At 36.7% G+C, this 17,757-nt stretch overlaps 1 protein-coding gene across 2 annotated transcripts in view; it reads left to right on the forward strand.

The window, feature by feature from the left end:
- USF3 (upstream transcription factor family member 3) overlaps positions 1-17,757 on the forward strand; it is a 44,078-nt gene that overhangs the window by 7,334 nt on the left and 18,987 nt on the right. Inside the window, exons 2-4 of one of the 2 annotated variants that reach the window (XM_004272051.3) lie at positions 12,624-12,748; positions 14,167-14,231; positions 15,953-15,981. In XM_004272051.3, the coding sequence (XP_004272099.1) occupies positions 14,185-14,231; positions 15,953-15,981 (76 nt within the window). In that variant the 5' untranslated portion in view covers positions 12,624-12,748; positions 14,167-14,184. The remainder of the gene's footprint in view (positions 1-12,623; positions 12,749-14,166; positions 14,232-15,952; positions 15,982-17,757) is intronic. The other variant, XM_033432144.2, reaches the window with a different exon arrangement.

Below are 17,757 nucleotides of genomic sequence, written 5' to 3' on the forward strand. Positions count from 1 at the left end.
AATCTGCAACCTGATACAGGCTTAAAGCAGAAACACTAGAAAAGTGAGTTTTGCCAACACAATTGTGGAAAACCCCAATTCTCAGAGACTTTGAAAAGTTGAGGTTGGTTGTCTTAGTCCATTTTGGTTGTTATAACGAAATACCATAGACTGGGTGGCTTATAAACCACTGAAATTTATTTCTCACAGTTCTGGAGGCTGGGAGTCCAGATCAGGGTGCCAGCATGGTTGGATTCTGGTGAAGGCCTTCTTCTGAGTTGCAGACCGCCTGCTTCTTGCTGCATCCTCACAAGGTGGAAGGGGCAAGCGACTTCTCTGGGCCTTATAAAACCTTCTCTGGGTTTTATAAGGGCACCAATCCCTCATGACCTAATCATCTCCTAAAGGTCCCACCTCTTAATACTGTCACTTTAGGGATTAGGATTTCAGCATATGAATTTGGGGGGGAGGGATGGGGAAAGCAAATATTCAGATGGTAACAATGGTCAAAAGGTAATTAGTTACTGGATTTTAGAACAACTGTACCAGGCCTAATTAGAATAGCTAATTACAGTGTTTACTCTCGAGCTAAGCTACTAGAACTTATTTATATAAATTGGGTGTATCTCCATCTTGGGCTTGAGGGCCAGAGAGAGAATCAGGGTTATACCTCAGAGAACTTCTAAGTGCCCCTGTGAAAGTAGGGTTCCTTCCTTCAGAAGTTACCCATCTAGCTGCTCCCCTCCATCTCTGCATGATTCTCTGGATAGCCAGCACTCTCATAATCAGCATACACTTCCATGATGGGGAGAAGAGTGATATTCACGTATATTAAAGCAGTGGTTGTTAGTGGTGGATGCCCATTAAAAGCACCTAGGGAGCTTTTCTTTTCTTTTCTTTTCTTTTTTTAAAGATGATTTCTACAGTGCATCCAGAGTTGAGAACCACTGTGCTGGGGAAACCAACTTTAGCTATCAGTTCTATTAACCAAGACTCACTAAATATTTAAGGAAAATCAAGAGGGTGAAAGAGGGACACCAAGCTGAACAAACAGAGGAATTGATTTTTGAGAAAACAAATTGAATATAATAGATAAAAGATAATATTTGTTATTCAAAAATAATCCTGAAAGATTTTAGGGAATATAATTTCCATAAAATAACAATGGGGTGCTATGAAAAAGAAACAAGAACAAGACAGTTTTTGGAAATTGAAAACATGTTTTCTGAAATAAAAACTTTAATAGCAGGCTGAATAGCAGCATGGTTGTAATAGATGACTGAATTAATGAACTAGAAGATCAGACCAAGGAGTTCTTCCAAAATGTGGTACAAAAGAACAAAGAAGAAAACTATGAGCTGTTGGACATGAAATATATATCTAGGAGGAGAACTAATACTCTAGAACTAAAATTCTGCACAATTTCAGTAAGTCTTTGGCAGAGGGGAGATGGTGGGCATTTGGTGGGTAAGAATTAGAGTGTGTTAAAACTTCTGTAGTGGTAGAAGAGGAGACCATAGATACTGTTTTTAATAGGAAGAAAATTTGTTTAAATTTAATATTAGTATATCTTAAGTTATTGATATGTGATTCCTTTTCTGTCAGCTTTATCCTCTCAGCTTTGCTTTTCTTTGTGTGTCAGTTTCATCCTCAGACTGGCTTCCCTCTTTTGCAAGATGTCTGCAAGTTCAGTATTTGGAATTACCTGCTTTCTCTTTAAATTGGAGGGAGAAAGGGCACAGCTACCCACATCATCAAAGAAAAGTCCTGAGCTTTGCTTTGATTGGATAGGTCAGAGACCAGTCACTGTTGTCAGAAAAAAAATCATTTGCCAAGACCTGCCAAGGCCTACTACTGAAGCACAAGGGCTGTGCTGGGGAGGGGTACATACCTAAGTGAGAATTGGGGAAGTTCATGGAGTGGAGAGGAGAAAATGTCTAACAAATGTCCACTACAGTATGTTTCTTAAAATTGTTAAGGATATTTATGAATAGAATAGATATAGAAGGAAAGAAGATATTGAGGAAAATAAACAAAAAGCCAGCCAAGGAAAAATAAAAACTTAGTGGAGGAGGGAAGAGAAAAAAAGTGAAATATGACCAAATGTAGCAATAGTTACAATAAATGTGACTGTAATACATTCTCATTTTTTTTTAAAAAAGCTCTTAAATTATGTAGAAACAAATCTCCAGATTTGTGTTATTTTAGACAAATATAAACAAAATAATGCAGAAAGGTTAAAAATAAAATACACACATACATACTCCAGGCAAATGTTGAATGGAAGAAAATGCGTAGTAACTTGTTATCAAAATTTAATTCCAGACAACAAACATTTAATTTAAAATAGTTGATAAAACTTTATACCTAAGGAGCTAAAAATACACACTCTTCTCAAATACTCATATAACACTTAACAAAAATATATCATGTAACAGGGCTACACAGAAAATCTCAAATTCTGAAAATTGAAAATTTTTTATTGCCAGTTGTAATGCAAGGAAATAGTTCCCCCCCCTCCTCACTCACTCTCTCACTCTCTCACTCTCTCACTCTCTCACTCTCTCACTCTCTCACTCTCTCACTCTCTCTCTCTCTCTCTCTCTCACACACACACACACACACTCTTAACAAAAGTGGAACCAAAAAGAAGAAATATAACTTCTTGGAAAGCTTTTTACTTTACCTAAGTTTGAAGAGGATATAAAAGTTGAAATTACAAAGAAGAAAAAGTCAAGGTAATAAAAACAAGCAAATCATGGAAAAAAGAAATATAAATGATTTATAACATATGAAAGGGTATTCAGCCTCATTAGTCCTCAAGGAGATGCAAGTTAAGCAATAATAAGATATTTTGTGTTGCTTTGGACTGAAAAATTTAAAAAATGTTGATTATACCCTTTTTTTGTCAGCATTGTTTTTAATAGCAAACAAAACAAAACAAAACCCAGAAGTAAAAAAGGAAGAGGGATAACAACATTGTAAATCAACTATACCCCAATAAAAATTTTTAAAATAAAATAAATAAAAAAGAAAGAGGGATAAAGAGTATTCATCAGTGGGTAACAGCTAAATAAATGATGGCTCATCCATGTTACACAATGCTATGCAGGTATGAAAAAGAGTAGGTTAAATTGATATGTACTTACTGGAAGGATGTCCATAATGTATTTCTAAGTAAAAATAAAGCATATTGCAGAGTGACATAGAGCATGATTTAATTTTTATAAAAAAAGTTGTGCATGTGATAATGCATATATGTAAATAACTGTAGAAAGATCAAGGAAATTGATCTCAAATTTGATTACCAACTGGGAGAGGGTAGAATGAATAGGTGGTAATGGGGACTTTGATTTTCCTCCTCGAAAAAAGGGATGTGGTTAGGGGTAATGTTTATTTTTTTGTTTTTCAGTATAGCATTTAAAAAATAATTTAATATTTAAGTGAAACTGTATACTATTTAGAAATTAATAACTTGAAAATATTACCTGTCAAAATTTATGGGCTGTGGACAAAGTTGTACCTTGAGGAAATATTATAGCCTTAAATGCATTTATTAGAAAGACAAAAATTAATTCATAATGCATACATGTGGCAAAAATTAAAATTGCATTTGAAGATATACACTAGGTCTCCTGTGTACTGTGTCCCCATTTCCCTTCCTCAAAGACAGTCCTTCCAGAGAAATTCTGTGCATCATTTATTAACATATGTTCTCCTCCCCATCCCAAAGGATAGGTATTCTATACAAGTTTACTTGTAACATTTATTTATTTATCAATATTTATTTATTTATTTACTTATTTGCTAGGGCTGCCATAACAAAATACACAGGCTGGATGGCTTAAACAAGAAAAATTAATTTTCTTAAAGTTCTTGAGGCTCAAAATCCAAGATTAAGGTGTTAGCAGGTTTAGTTTCTTCTGAAGCCTCTCCTTGGCTTGTAGATGGTTGCTTTCTCCTCACGTGGTCCTCCCTACGTCTGTGTGGTCTGCATTCTAATCTCCTTTTCTTATAAGGACACCAGTCATCTTGGATTAGGGCCTACCCTAATGACCCCATTTTAACTTAATTACCTTTTTAAAGATCCTATCCTCAAATACAGTCACATTCTGAAGTATTGGGCAGTAGGACTTCAACATGTGAATTTGGGGGAGATACAATACATAACAAATAAATAGGTAAATAAATAAATTTGACTATCAGTACATATAACTACATTGTATGGGTGGAGATATTAGGTTGAGTGAGAGGCCCGCGTACCACAAAAAAAACAAAACAAAACAAAACCATTTTTTTATACAAACAGTTTACTTGTGTAGCTTAAAAATAAAAATTTAAAATTGCATTCAGCAAATTACTATGCCCTTGGCTTATTTCTTTTTCTTGAAATATAGTTTCACTCAACTGCCCAGTAAAAGCAGGACTTCATTATTTCATATTCTTATATATGTCATAGCATCTCAAGGTTGACATTTATGAAAACTCCATGACTGATTGCACCGAACATGATGGTGGGAGCCAATAGACATTGTTAAAGGACGTAATATTTCTTTAATGGCAGAGAAAATTAGAACTTCTGATAGCAGTTACAGAAAGCAGAAGACAACACAGCACACTCATAAACAGCTCCTCAAGTTCCCACCAAGATGGAAAGCAGCTGCTGAAACCACATGCATAGAAGAAGGATTCTTTTGGGTGTGAAAAGCACCCCTGTGCTATTCCCACTATTAATACATACATGCCAGATTTCAAGATTTAATGAGTTGAACCCCGTAGACCAGGTAGGAGGTTATTAACCTAAAATGGTGAAGATAAATGCAAATTGTAGCTCATCTAGCAAAATACAGAGAGCAAAGGTGCTTCAAAGCACTAAATAAGATGATAGCATACGTATATCCAAGATACTAAACATAAATGCTGTAATCACAATTTTGAATGACATGGAGAAATGCCCACCTTAAGTAAAAAACAGAACATAGCATTGCCTATGGCCTAACATTTTAATGACTGTGACCCAGACCAGGAATTAATGCTTAATTGCGTTGTAATTTCCATGGATCATATTCTAGTTCAGTAGTGTAAATCATTTTGATTGGAGAGGACTAAGGACTTATTATAGATCTCATATAAAGAAATGGAACATATTTTAAAATTGCATATCTACGTAGCCACTCTTAAAACATTTTAAGTAACTGTAAAATGCTTAGGAATGCGTTAAACAGCAGCAAGACAAATACCGAGATTGAAAAGATCTTTCTCAACCCATGGACAAATGATGTTTAAGCAATGTGCCATAAAATATTTTCAATTAAGACACTTTAATTCCAGCTTGAAATTTTTATAAGAATTAGGTTTTTCTCTTCATAGTATCTAAAGACACAATTAAAATTAACCTTTACCACTAATTTGCTTCTTGGTGGGAAGAAAATGCAACTTGCCACTGAAAGTTAAACTAAATCTTCTCTTAAATAAATGCCAGTACTTTTTGGTGGCTTCACATTTTCCCTGTGTTAGGGAAATTGGGGATGACTGGTAACTAAGTAGAATTTTGAAATTATATGCTGAAAGAAAGCAGATGTACAAAGTGATGAAAAAGGTGAATGGGCAGAGTTTCAAATTACCCAAAGAGACTTCTATCAAACAGTTTTTTTTTTAATTGAAGATCTTGATTGAGACATAATTCACATACCATGAAGTTTACCATTTAAAGAGTAATTCATTTGTTTTTAGTATGTTTAGGGAGTTGTGCAACCATCACTGTTATCTAATTTTAGAACATTTCATCATCCCCCGAAGACCCCCCACCCCACCTTCCTCATTAGCATTCACTCCCCATCCTTCTCAACCCCTGGCAAGTACTTTCTTTCTCTATGGGTTTACCTGTTACGGACATTTCTTATAAATGGAATAAATAAAGGTCACAATATGTGACATTTTGTGTCAGACTTCTTTCATTTAATATAATGTTTATAATATAAAGGATCACCCATGCTGTAGCATGTATCAGTACTTACATCTTTTTATTGCTGAACAATATTCCACCGTGTGGATATATCACAATTTATTTACTTGTCACTTGAGGACATTTCCCTTGTTCCAACTCTTAAACTATTATGAACATTGCTGCTACAGATATCCATGTACAAGTTTTTGTGTGAACATGTGTTTTCAATTCTCTTGGGTATATACCTAGGTGGAATTGCTGGATTATGTGGCAACTCTGTGTTTAACTATTTGAGGAACTGCCAGACTGTTTTCCAAAGTGACCACACCATTTTACATTCCCACCAGCAATGTATGAGGTAGTAGCACACTTCTGAATGTATACATATATTTTTTCCAGCTTTATTGAGGTATGATTGACAAATAAAAATTATATATATTTAAGGTATATGACATAATGCTTTGATATAAGTGTACGTTGTGAAATGATTACCACAGTCAAGCTAATTAACACATCCGTCACCTCACATAGCTACCGTTTGTGGGGAGAACAATTAAGATTTTATCTCAGCAAATTTCAAATATACAATACCTTACATTAACTGTAGTCACCGTGCTGTACATTAGGTCTTCAGAACCTTCTCAGTGTATAACTGATTGTTTGTACACTTTGACCATTTCCTCCACCCCCTGGCCCCTGGTAACAACAATTTTACCCTCTGTTACTATGAGTTCGACTCTTTTAGTTTCCACATATAAGTGAGATCATACAGTGTTTGTTTGTCTGTGTCTGGGTTATTTCATTTAGCATAATGTCCTTCAGACTGATCCATGTTGTTACAAGTGTCAGGATTTCCCTTTTTTTAAGGCCAAATGATATATACATACAGATATATATATCACATACAATATTCAAAATAATACATTCATATAGTACAGTATTTTCCTTACCTATTCATCTGTCAATGGACACTTAGGTTGTTTCCATATCTTGGCTACTGTGGATGATGCTGCAATGAATGGAGTACAGCTATTTCTTTGAGATAGTGATTTATTTCCTTTGGATATATACCCAGAAGTGTGATGCTGGAACATATGGTAGTTCTATTTTTAATTTTTTGAGGAACCTCCATGCTGCTTTCCATAATGGCTGTACCAGTTTATGTTTCCACCAACAGTGCAAGAGGGTTCCCTTTTCTGCACACCCTCACCAACAGTCTTTCGACTTTTTGATAATAGCCATTCTAACAGGTGTGAAGTGAGATCTCTTTGTGGTTTTGATTTGCATTTACCTGATGATTAGATGTTGAGCATCTTTTCACATACCTGTTGGTCATTTGTATGTCTTCTTTGGAAATATATATTCTTCTTTGAATATATATATATATATTTATTTATTTATTTATTTATTTATATGGACCATTTTAAAAGTCTTTATTGAATTTGTTACAGTAGTGTTTCTGTTTTATGTTTTGATTTTCTGGCCACAAGGCATGTGGGATCTTAGCTCCCCGACCAGAGATCGAGCCTGCACCCCCTGCATTGGAAGATGAAGTCTTAAACCACCGGACTGCCAGGGAAATCCCTGAATATATACTTTTAAAAGAAACTTCAGGGAATTAAGTGGCAGTGACCTCGAAAGAGCCTTTTGAGATGCTGGTAACGTTCTATATATTGATCAGAGTTGTGGTTACATAGTTGTATTCATGTATAAAAACGCATGAGGAGTTCTCTGGCGGCCTAGTGGTTAGGATCACAGGCTTCCACTGCCGTGGCCTCCAAGAAAGCATGGAGCAGTGAACTTAAGTTAGTGACTTACTGTACGTAGGTTATATTACCAATAAAAAAGAAAAAATATCCTAACTGCATTGTCCTTTTTTCTATTTTACTGTAGACCGGGGGACTTCATTTTACTTCAGACCAGTGGTGCTAGGCTAGTTTCTTGGATTGCTATTCAAGAACCACTGATTTTAAGGTAAAATCTGAACACATTCATTAGGCATAGAAAATTCCTTTACAGTCTGGTCCAGGTTCTCTTTCTGCCCTCCACACCCCCGGCCCTCGGCAGTGGATGTGCGGAGTCCTAACCACTGGACCACCAGGGAATTCCCTAAATTCGCTTTTAAAAACTTTTTATTTTAAAAATAATTATAGACTCAAAGGAAGATACAAACACAGTACAAAGAGTCCATGTGCTCTCCACCCCGCTTCACCCAAAGGTGACATCTTTTATAAATGTAGGACAATACCAAAACCAGGAAGCTGACATTCATTAACCTATCTTTTAATTCATCTTTCACCTTTTAACTTATTTTTTACATTCCCCGTGTTGTCCAGTACAGTAGCCACTAGCCACAAGTAGCTATTTAAATTACTTAAAAATATAGAAAATGAAAAATTTTATTCCATGGTCTCACTAGCCCCATTTCAAGCACTTAATAGCCACGTGTGACTAGTGGTGACCATATGGAAAGTAGATTTTCCACTGCACAAAGCTTTTTTGGAAAGCCCTGATCTAGACTGTATTCATCTTTATTTCTGCAATTGCTAGGCAGTGTGCATACTCAATCCATACTTGAACAGTTGAGTCTAGACCTACCCTCTTTTACACATGAAAAAACTTAGGCCCTGGGTTATGGTAAATAAAATGGAATATAGCTATTGAGTAGCAAATCTGAGACAGAGCTCAGGTTTCCTAAATCCAAGTTCACTGGTCTTTCCAAGTGGACCCTAATGTGTAAGCTCACCAATTTGTATCAGTTTTAGAGGAAGGAGTGTTAAAGTAATGTAATACTTTCTAACTTTGGGGTGTATAAGAATCAACAGGAAGCTTGTTAGAACTGCATATTCCTGGACCTCTCCCTCCCATGATTCTGATACATTAGGTTTGGGGTGGGGTGTAGGAATCTATATTTTAAACATAAGCTTAATCAAGACTGTGTGGTGATAATATAAGGATAGATCAGAATATAGAGCAACAGAATAGAGAGCCTAGAAACAGAACTGCACTGTTACAGATATTTGACTTTTAACAAAGATGCCATTGAAGAAAGGAAATCTTTTCAAGCAATGGTGTTGAAACAACTAAATATCCGTATGAAAAACAAAGAACTTTGACCCCTACCTCATGCCATAAATAATATGGATCATTGACCTAAATATTATAATTAATTAGTAATTAATTTATAATTATAAACTTTCTAGAAGCAACCATAGGAGAATATCTTTGGGATGGGTAAAGGTTTTTTGGCCAGGACACAAAGAGAAATAATCGTAAAAGAAAAAATTGAGGGGCTTCCCTGGTGGCGCAGTGGTTGAGAGTCCGCCTGCCGATGCAGGGGACACGGGTTTGTGCCCCGATCCGGGAGGATCCCACATGCTGTGGAGCGGCTGGGTCTGTGAGCCATGGCCGTTGAGCCTGCGCGTCCGGAGCCTGTGCTCCACAACGGGAGAGGCCACAGCAGTGAGAGGCCCGCGTACCGCAAAAAAAAAAAAAAAAAAAAAAAATGATAAGAAAAAGTGATGTTATATTTCATCAAGAATTTTGCTCACCAAAAGGCACATTTAAGAAAATACATAGGCAGGGACTTCCCTGGCAGTCTAGTGGTTAAGACTCCTTGCTTCCTGTGCAGGGGGCGCAGGTTCCATCCCTGGGTGGGGAACTAAGGTCCCACGTGCCCTTAGTTGGAGGTGGAGCCAAAAAATCAATCAAATCAAATCAGAGAATCAATGAACTTGAAGAGAGAAAAAAAGAAAATAAGAAAAAGCATAGGCAAGCCACGTAATAGGAGAAAGTGTTTGCAAAATATATTTCAGACAAAGGACAGGTGTCCAGAAGATATATCAGTTAATAACTCAGAATATATAAAGACTTCCTATAAATCAATAATAAAAAGATAAACAGTCCAATTAAAAAACTGGTTAAAAATATGAACACACAAAAGAAGATCTACAAATGGTCTTAATAGGCACATAAAAAGCATTCAAGGGAATTCCGTGGCGGTCCAGTGGTTCGGACACTACGCTTCCACTGCAGGGGGCATGGGCTGGATCCCTAGTTGGGGAACTAAGATGCCGCAAGGTGCGTGATGCAGCAAAAAAAAAAGAGCATTCAATATCATTAGTCATGAAGAAGTGCAAATTAAACTATAATGGGATACCGCTATATACTCACCAGCATGGCTAAAATTAACAGGCTGACAAAACCCAGTACTGGCGAGGCTGTGGAGCAACGAGCAATTCTTCTACATCGTGGGCGGTGCAAAATGGTACTACCACTCTGGAGAAAGTGTGACATCTCTTGGGTAAATACCTAGGAGTGGAACTTAAGGGGACGTGATAAACAATTATACTTGTAGGTATTTACCAAGAGAAATGAAAGACTGTATCCACAAAGAGACTTACACAACAGTGTTCTTGGGTAGCAGCTTTATTCATAGTAGCCAAAACATGGAAACAATCCAGGTGGCCATGAACAGAAAAATGAATGAACAAATTGGGTTATAAATTCACACACAATTATATATTCATACTCAGGAGTAAAGAGGAACAAACTACAAATGAATTTTAACATGTTGAGTAAAAGTTTGAAACAGTAGCATTCTCAGTTAATACATTATAAAGCTCTGTGGTGAAAAAAATGAGAAGGCTGGTCGCCTCTCTGGGAGTAGGGGGAAGGCACTGATTAGGAAGGGTCATGAGAGAACTTTCTCTGATGATGATAATCTGTACCTTGCTAGGGGTTGTGTCACACAGGTGTATGCATTTGTCAGAACTCTCTGAATATTACACTAAAATCTGTGCATTTGACTAATATGTAAGCTTTACCCTGAGGGGAAGAAAAGTTTTAAAAGATGTAATTTTGATGCAGGTGATCTGAAGGCCACACTTTGAGAACCACTGGGTTTGACTGATTTCAGAAATAATTCTTTCTTACCGTGAAAAACAGTAATCCATAGATTACTAATGTAACGTTTTGACAATTTTCAAAAATTCATGGCACTTTAAATATTTTAAAGGGTATATTTGTATTTAGTTACATAAATACTGTATTAAAAGTGCCATTTCCTTATTAGTAGGTTAATTAATAAGTGGACAAGGATTTATGACAATATTATATAGTTCTTCATGCCAGTAAATGTTCTTTTTCAGTGTCAGGAATGCAATTTTAATATCAGGAGGTAATGGACATGGAAATAATTTTGCACTGAATTAGATTAATTGAATTGGTTAAAATGTGCTTTGAGATGGATATTTATAGTGACATTTGGTAAACTGGATGATTTTGATTTGCTGTTATATTCCTCTTTCAGTAAACTACTGGCTTTCACCACAGTGAAGTTTATTGAATGTGTTTACTTATGTGATAGGCCTCTAGTGTCATTTACTTTAAGATTCTAGATGTTAAAAAAAATTAAAACTTTTACTTCATGTATCTTAATTGTAACATGAATCTGCAGACTTGCAAAAGGGCTACAGGGGAACAACTGGAACTGTGATATTAATGACCAAATGCTGACTCATGTGGGTATGAGGCAAATCTGGCCTTACTGGTTTATAGGTAAAATTATCTGGTCAACTCTCATACCACATCCCAAACAATCTCTCCTACAGTAGAGTATTGGTCAGGTCCCTGAAATTTCACCAAGATACCTGCCTGTGCTTTCAAATTGTCCTGATAAGAACCACCTGGGGGCACTCATTAAATTTCATATCCCTCCATCAGAGATTTGAATTCCTTCCTTAGAGATTGATTCAGTGGGTCTGGGATGGGCTGAGAATCTGTATTTTTAAACTAGTACCTTCAGATGATCAGGATGTTTAGGAAATATTGCCCTAAAGAGGAGCTAAGTTTGTCCAAAAAAAAAAAGAGAAGGGCTTCCCTGGTGGCGCAGTGGTTGAGAGTCTGCCTGCCGATGCAGGGGACACGGGTACGTGCCCCGGTCCGGGAAGATCCCACATGCTGCGGAGCGGCTAGGCCCGTGAGGCCTGGCCCGCGTACTGCAAAAAAAAAAAAAAAGAAGAAAAGAAAAAGAAAAAAATCACCCAGAGACCTTGTTGAAAATACAGATTCCTGGGCCCTACCTAGCACTTCTCATTTGTCTGGGATGAAGCCCCCATATGTCTGCTTTTTTTTCTTTCGCCATGCTGCAAGGCTTGTGGGCTCTTCGTTCCCCGGCCAGGGACTGAACCCAGGCCCTGGCAGTGAAAGTGCTGAGTCCTAACCACTGGATCACCAGGGAATTCCCCTCCCCATATTTGCATTTTTTAAGAGCACAGACAATGTGCAGATCTGAGGGCTGTCTTCCTGGTGCCTTAGTGGTAGGTCCTCGAGTAAGTTTTCAGTCATTCGCACAAGAGAGAATGGGGAAGTAGGAGATTGAAGGAAAGATAATTTTAGAATTGAGGACAGCAGAGGGCAAGGAACACTGAGCATGCATGAGAAAGGGGAGAATCACCTCCTGGAGACTGTCCAATGGTTGCTGTGCTACCATCTTTGTGCAGGGTGGAGCACTCATAACCCACGGGGAAGTGACTTTTGAAAGCAACCAGGTTCATTAACTTTTGAGAGGTGGGGAGAATTCAGGATCATTCTGTATGCCACAGAAAATCTGCCTGCCTGCTCTAGGTTGCTAGTCCTTGTTTTCCATGCTGCTAATGGAAACCTATAAACATTCACTGATTTTTCTCTTGCGTAGTAAGAAGAAAACATAACTTATAGACCACCTTCTGGCAGAAGATGATAGATTTGGATCAGAAACGGGAGGCGTTGGAAGCCAGGAATCAAAAGTGAAGAAATTCTGCAAGCCCTTGGGTGAGAAAGGTGACAGGGATTGATTTATTTACTCACGTGTCCCGCATTGTCAGTCTGTGGTTATCTAATGTGAACTTGTTTTTTAGGCTGATCTGGACCTTCATAAATGTTAGGGAGAAGGTTGGAATAAGCTGCTGGAAATGGGTCTAGAGCACACATTTCTCCTCAGGCTGTTTCAGTTAGTACTTTTCTGTCAGCACCTTGTCTGCATCTACTTCTTTCTTTCCCACGACCCTTCCCCCTCCTTTCTAGAGCTAAAGCCTTAACCTGAAATACCTCATTAATATCCATGGCCAATGTTGATTAAATTCTTACTCCAGCTAGGCACCATGCTGTTGTCCTCTCCCTGCATTATTTCATCATTCCTTTCTTGAAACAGCCCAATAATCTAGATTCTGTGATTATGATCCACTTTCGAGATGAAGCATCTGAGGTTCCAAGACGTTACATAACTTGCCCAGGACCTCACAGCTAGGAAATGGCAGAACCAGATTTTAAACTCACACTGACTTCGGTTCCTTACTTGCTGCCTTCTTTTTCTCTCAAAGAGAAAATAGGAAACTGCTCTTGCAGCCTCCTCCAGTGTATCAGAACAGGTATCCCAACTTGACAGACCTCTTTTGAAAAGTTGTCAATCCCTGGGATTTAAAAGCATTAAAGTTGTCATTACAAAATTCTGGAAAATCAGAAAAGAGAAAGAAGTCACCTATAATATTCCTGGCCTTATATAACTGTGATTAATATTTTAATGTATTTGCTTTCAGGCTTTCTTGGCATAGGTGTATATTTCCATATTGTACATATATTCTTTAGTTTCATGGTATTTTAAATATAAATAGAATTTTCAAACTCAGATTTTTAACGATTCTCAAGTGGTAATGTTTAAGACTTCTAGCAGTTTGAAATGAAAGAAGCCTGGCAAATGAGTGAATGAATAAATGAATGAATGCTTGCTTCCATGTATGGAATATGATTTATTTGTGTACTTGTCACTTTTGTTTTTTCTGCATTCAGAGAGGAGGACCATTGTTTTAAATTTTGTGTCATGAACAAACAGTATCATGAACAAAGAACATACTCTCCCAACAAGTGTGTTTTACCTGTCTTTCCAGGTCTTGCTCATATCTACACCCCCTTTAGGCTTTTCTTGATTTCCAAACCTAAAATGACCTTTCTCTCCTCCAATCTTCTCAAGCACTTTCTGGCTATACCTCACATTTGACATTCACCATGTTCTCCACCTGCTGGTTATAATATTTTTTGTCCTATCTTCTTGTACTTATCTACAACACCTAATCCAGTGCTTTTTCATGATGTCACTTTTATTTCTTAGCGTCTTGGTATTCAAACCAAATTGCTATTAATCAGTTTCTCCAAGATACTAGAATGCCTTTAGACTTTCTGACATGTCTTTCCATGCCTTGTAGGTTCCTATCACTGTAACCATGCCAGAAATGACAGAGAATGAGACTCCTACAAAAAAGCAGCACAGGTATGAAGACACAATCCAAAAATAATATAGTTTGGCAGATAAGAGGCAGAATTAGTCCCCACTTTGCTAAATAGGTAGTCCTTTAGGGAACTTTCATTTGGATGCCTAGAAAACCATTACTCTTCAAAAATAGGTGTGGATAAATATAAATAGATTTACTGAAAGGGGTACATAATTAAAATTTACCTGTCCTTTAAGTTCTACTAGCAGTGTAAGAAATAAAATGACTATCAGTAGTTAAAATAGTATAATACCTAATCTATGCTAAATGTTTAGTTTCTCCTGAAATTTTTACTTGCATTCAATATTAGTCTTTGTGGTGGATACTAAGTTCACTTAGGCTGCAGTCAGTTTCAACAGACATTTTGTGACATTACAAACCATTAATGCCAATATGCACATTAGTATAGTATTAGTTCTGGTTCTTTGTATAATACCTCCTTCAAAATTTCTAGCATTTTGGGCAATGTTTCTGCTTAGAATTGCATGGCCAACGCTTCCATTATTAAATATTAAAATCATTATTTTCTTTCCTTACCAAATAGCTATTAAAGAATTCTTATGTATTGAGTAATTGTACATAAAAGGGAAAATTGGTGTTTTTAGTAGATTAGCTTTTAAGAAAATGTAAGAGTTTGGATAACCTAAGGTACATAAATGCAAAAGATGGCTCAGATGCCAGTTGTTAGTGCGTGAGTGCTAGTGACTACCACACTTCCCTCCCTGGGGATTACAAGTTTCTTCTGTACCATTGCTTGTTTTCTGTACATACTCATCCCTACCCCTGGCCAGGTGCCAGAGCAAACATCAGAAATCACCTACAGGGACTTTCCTGCTGGTGCAGTGGTTAAGAATCCACCTGCCAATGCAGGGGACGTGGGTTCAAGCCCTGGTCTGGGAAGATCCCATATGCCCCAGAGCAACTAAGCCCGTGCGCCACAACTACTGAGCCTGCGCTCTAGAGCCTGTGAGCCACAACTGCTGAGCCCGCGAGCCACAACTACTGAAGCCCGCACGCCTAGAGCCCGTGCTCCGCAACAAGAGAAGCCACTGCAATGAGAAGCCCATGCACTGCAACAAAGAGTAGCCCCCGCTCACCGCAACTAGAAAAAGCCTGCGTGCAGCAATGAAGAGCCAATGCAGACAAAAATACATTTAAAAAAATAAAATAAATTTATAAAAAAAAAAGAAATCACCAACAGTTGACCCTTGAACAGCGTGTAGCTAGGGGTATAGCCAGACGTCCTGTTCACAGTTCTCCATATCCATGGATTCAACCAACTGTGGATCCTGTGGTACTGTAGTATTTACTATTGAAGAAAATACAAGTATAAGTGGATCCGTGTAGTTCAAACCCATGTTGTTCAAGGGGCAGCTGTACTTGGCACATCACTTAGAGAGCTGACTAGCCCCTTAAGTACATTTTTCAAATAGGTAAGATTTTCAAGGATTGACTTACTTCCCAACCAATGACTTCTGGGTATGGAAAAATGGAGAATTGTAGTTACTTTGAGAAAATTGTGAATTCTAACTTTATATTGATGTATCTGCAGTTAGGTTTTTATACCATAATATATTATTAAGAAAATTTTCCTTCAAATGGTTTCTCATTGATACAACAAATACAAATTCATAAAATTAATTTTTATGGTTCTCAAAATATAACGTAAAATGTTTTCCTATTATTTTCATGTTCCTTTTATCTGTACTTTTTGTTTCAGAAAGAAAAATCGGGAGACACACAATGCAGGTAGAAACAGCAATTTAAGTTTTATTTGTTAGCACTTTTTGCATTCAAAATGAAATTATACTGCAGTTGATTGTGTTTTTATGTTATAAGCACAGAATCATTATTCATTACATTTTAGGAAAGTGTTCCTTTATTGTTTGGGTTATTTTTTTTTTTTTGCATTTTTTATATTGAAGTATACTTGTGCAATGTTATATAAATTACAGGTGTATGACATAGTGATTCAAACTTTTAAAGGTTATATTCCATTTATAGTTATTATAAAATATTGACTGTATTCCCTGTGTTGTACAATATACCCTTGTATCTTACTTATTTAATACAAAATAATTTGTTCTATATTGTTTTTAGTTGACAAAATACTCCCTAAGTCTCATGAAGATGGCTTATCATTTTCTGATTCACAGTCTATTAAATAATTTAAGGATTAATATACCCCTGGAGCTAGTGTTTTAAGTGATTTCACCCACTGAGGAATTCCAGATATACTCCTCCTGAAAAGAGTGAAGAGTATGTACCTCTGCAGAAATTCTAGAGTGGGCTAGCTGCCTACAGGAGTAGGGAAGAAATGGGGAGCAGCTGTAAATCTTAAAGGTACTTGAAATGTGAACAGTCTTAAATTAAGCTGTGGAGTTCTCAATTATAAGAAGAAATGTAGAAAAAAATATTTGATTTTTATCTCAAACGTCAAAATTATAGGCCACAGCCAGGTAAACATTTATAGAAGTAATTGTGCATACATTGACAATTTGGTACATTTTTAACATTTTATTTTCCATCAGGGACTACAGTCAGATCTAAAAATATACATTTTAGACTCAATTTCTATTACTCTATAAATAATCTCTTCCCTTCCCTAAGGAAAGGACCCTGGGGAAAACTTTATCTATGGAAAGTTGTGTTGAACACTGGTAGGACATTGCTGTTCCCCAGAATGGGAGTTTACTACCTTTGAACTCCCTTTTATCACTGTGGATAGAGTCTTAATGTTGTTGTTCTTGTTGTTTTATCTACACACATTAAAAAATATGCTCTTAGATAACAGCAAATACTATTGTTAGAGAATTCAGAAGAAAGGTGAGCTATAGTTTATTGCTTTGTGGGGTTTTTTTTTTTTGGCCACATCAATAAATCTAATTTTTTTGGCCATATGAACTAAATCTTTTTATTAGAATCAAATGTCACATGGGACCATAAATATGTCCTGATAGTAATTTATTAAGAGAGAGTAAATGGATGTCATTGAAAGGATGTTCTTACTGCTAGATTATGAAGCAAAAAGTATATATTTTGAAAATCAAGACCTACTTATGCTATATCTGAAAAATCATCCTCTTAGAAGCACTGAAGTCCTTTGTAAAAAGGAAGGTTTTAGAAAACTAACAGAAAGTAGACTGATTTTTCTATTTACAGTGTCTTATAGAAAAACTATTTAGATCATCGCTTGTATCTTCTTGCCCCTTTCATACAACTTTTAAAGTTGTAGCACGGAAGCCTGGAACATTGCTCAGTTAATTGAGAAGTTGTCAGTTGTTCAGCTTCTTAGATGGGCCAAAGTGAACAGCACAGACCCCATAGAAAAAAATAAACCAGTGCCTTTTCTTGTCTATTTTAAGTCACAACTAATAGCCGTTTCTATTCCAAAAATGCCTTCTAGTCAGCCTAAGAGGTGTGTTAAAGTTCTTTAATCTGTCTAGAAAGGTCTAATTTGCCCATTTGCTATAAAGAAGCAGCTTTCTAGTAACATAGCTAGTGGGTTCTTGTAATTTAGTTATC

The sequence above is a fragment of the Orcinus orca genome, chromosome 5, assembly GCF_937001465.1.
Source record: "Orcinus orca chromosome 5, mOrcOrc1.1, whole genome shotgun sequence".
Lineage (NCBI taxonomy): Eukaryota > Metazoa > Chordata > Mammalia > Artiodactyla > Delphinidae > Orcinus > Orcinus orca.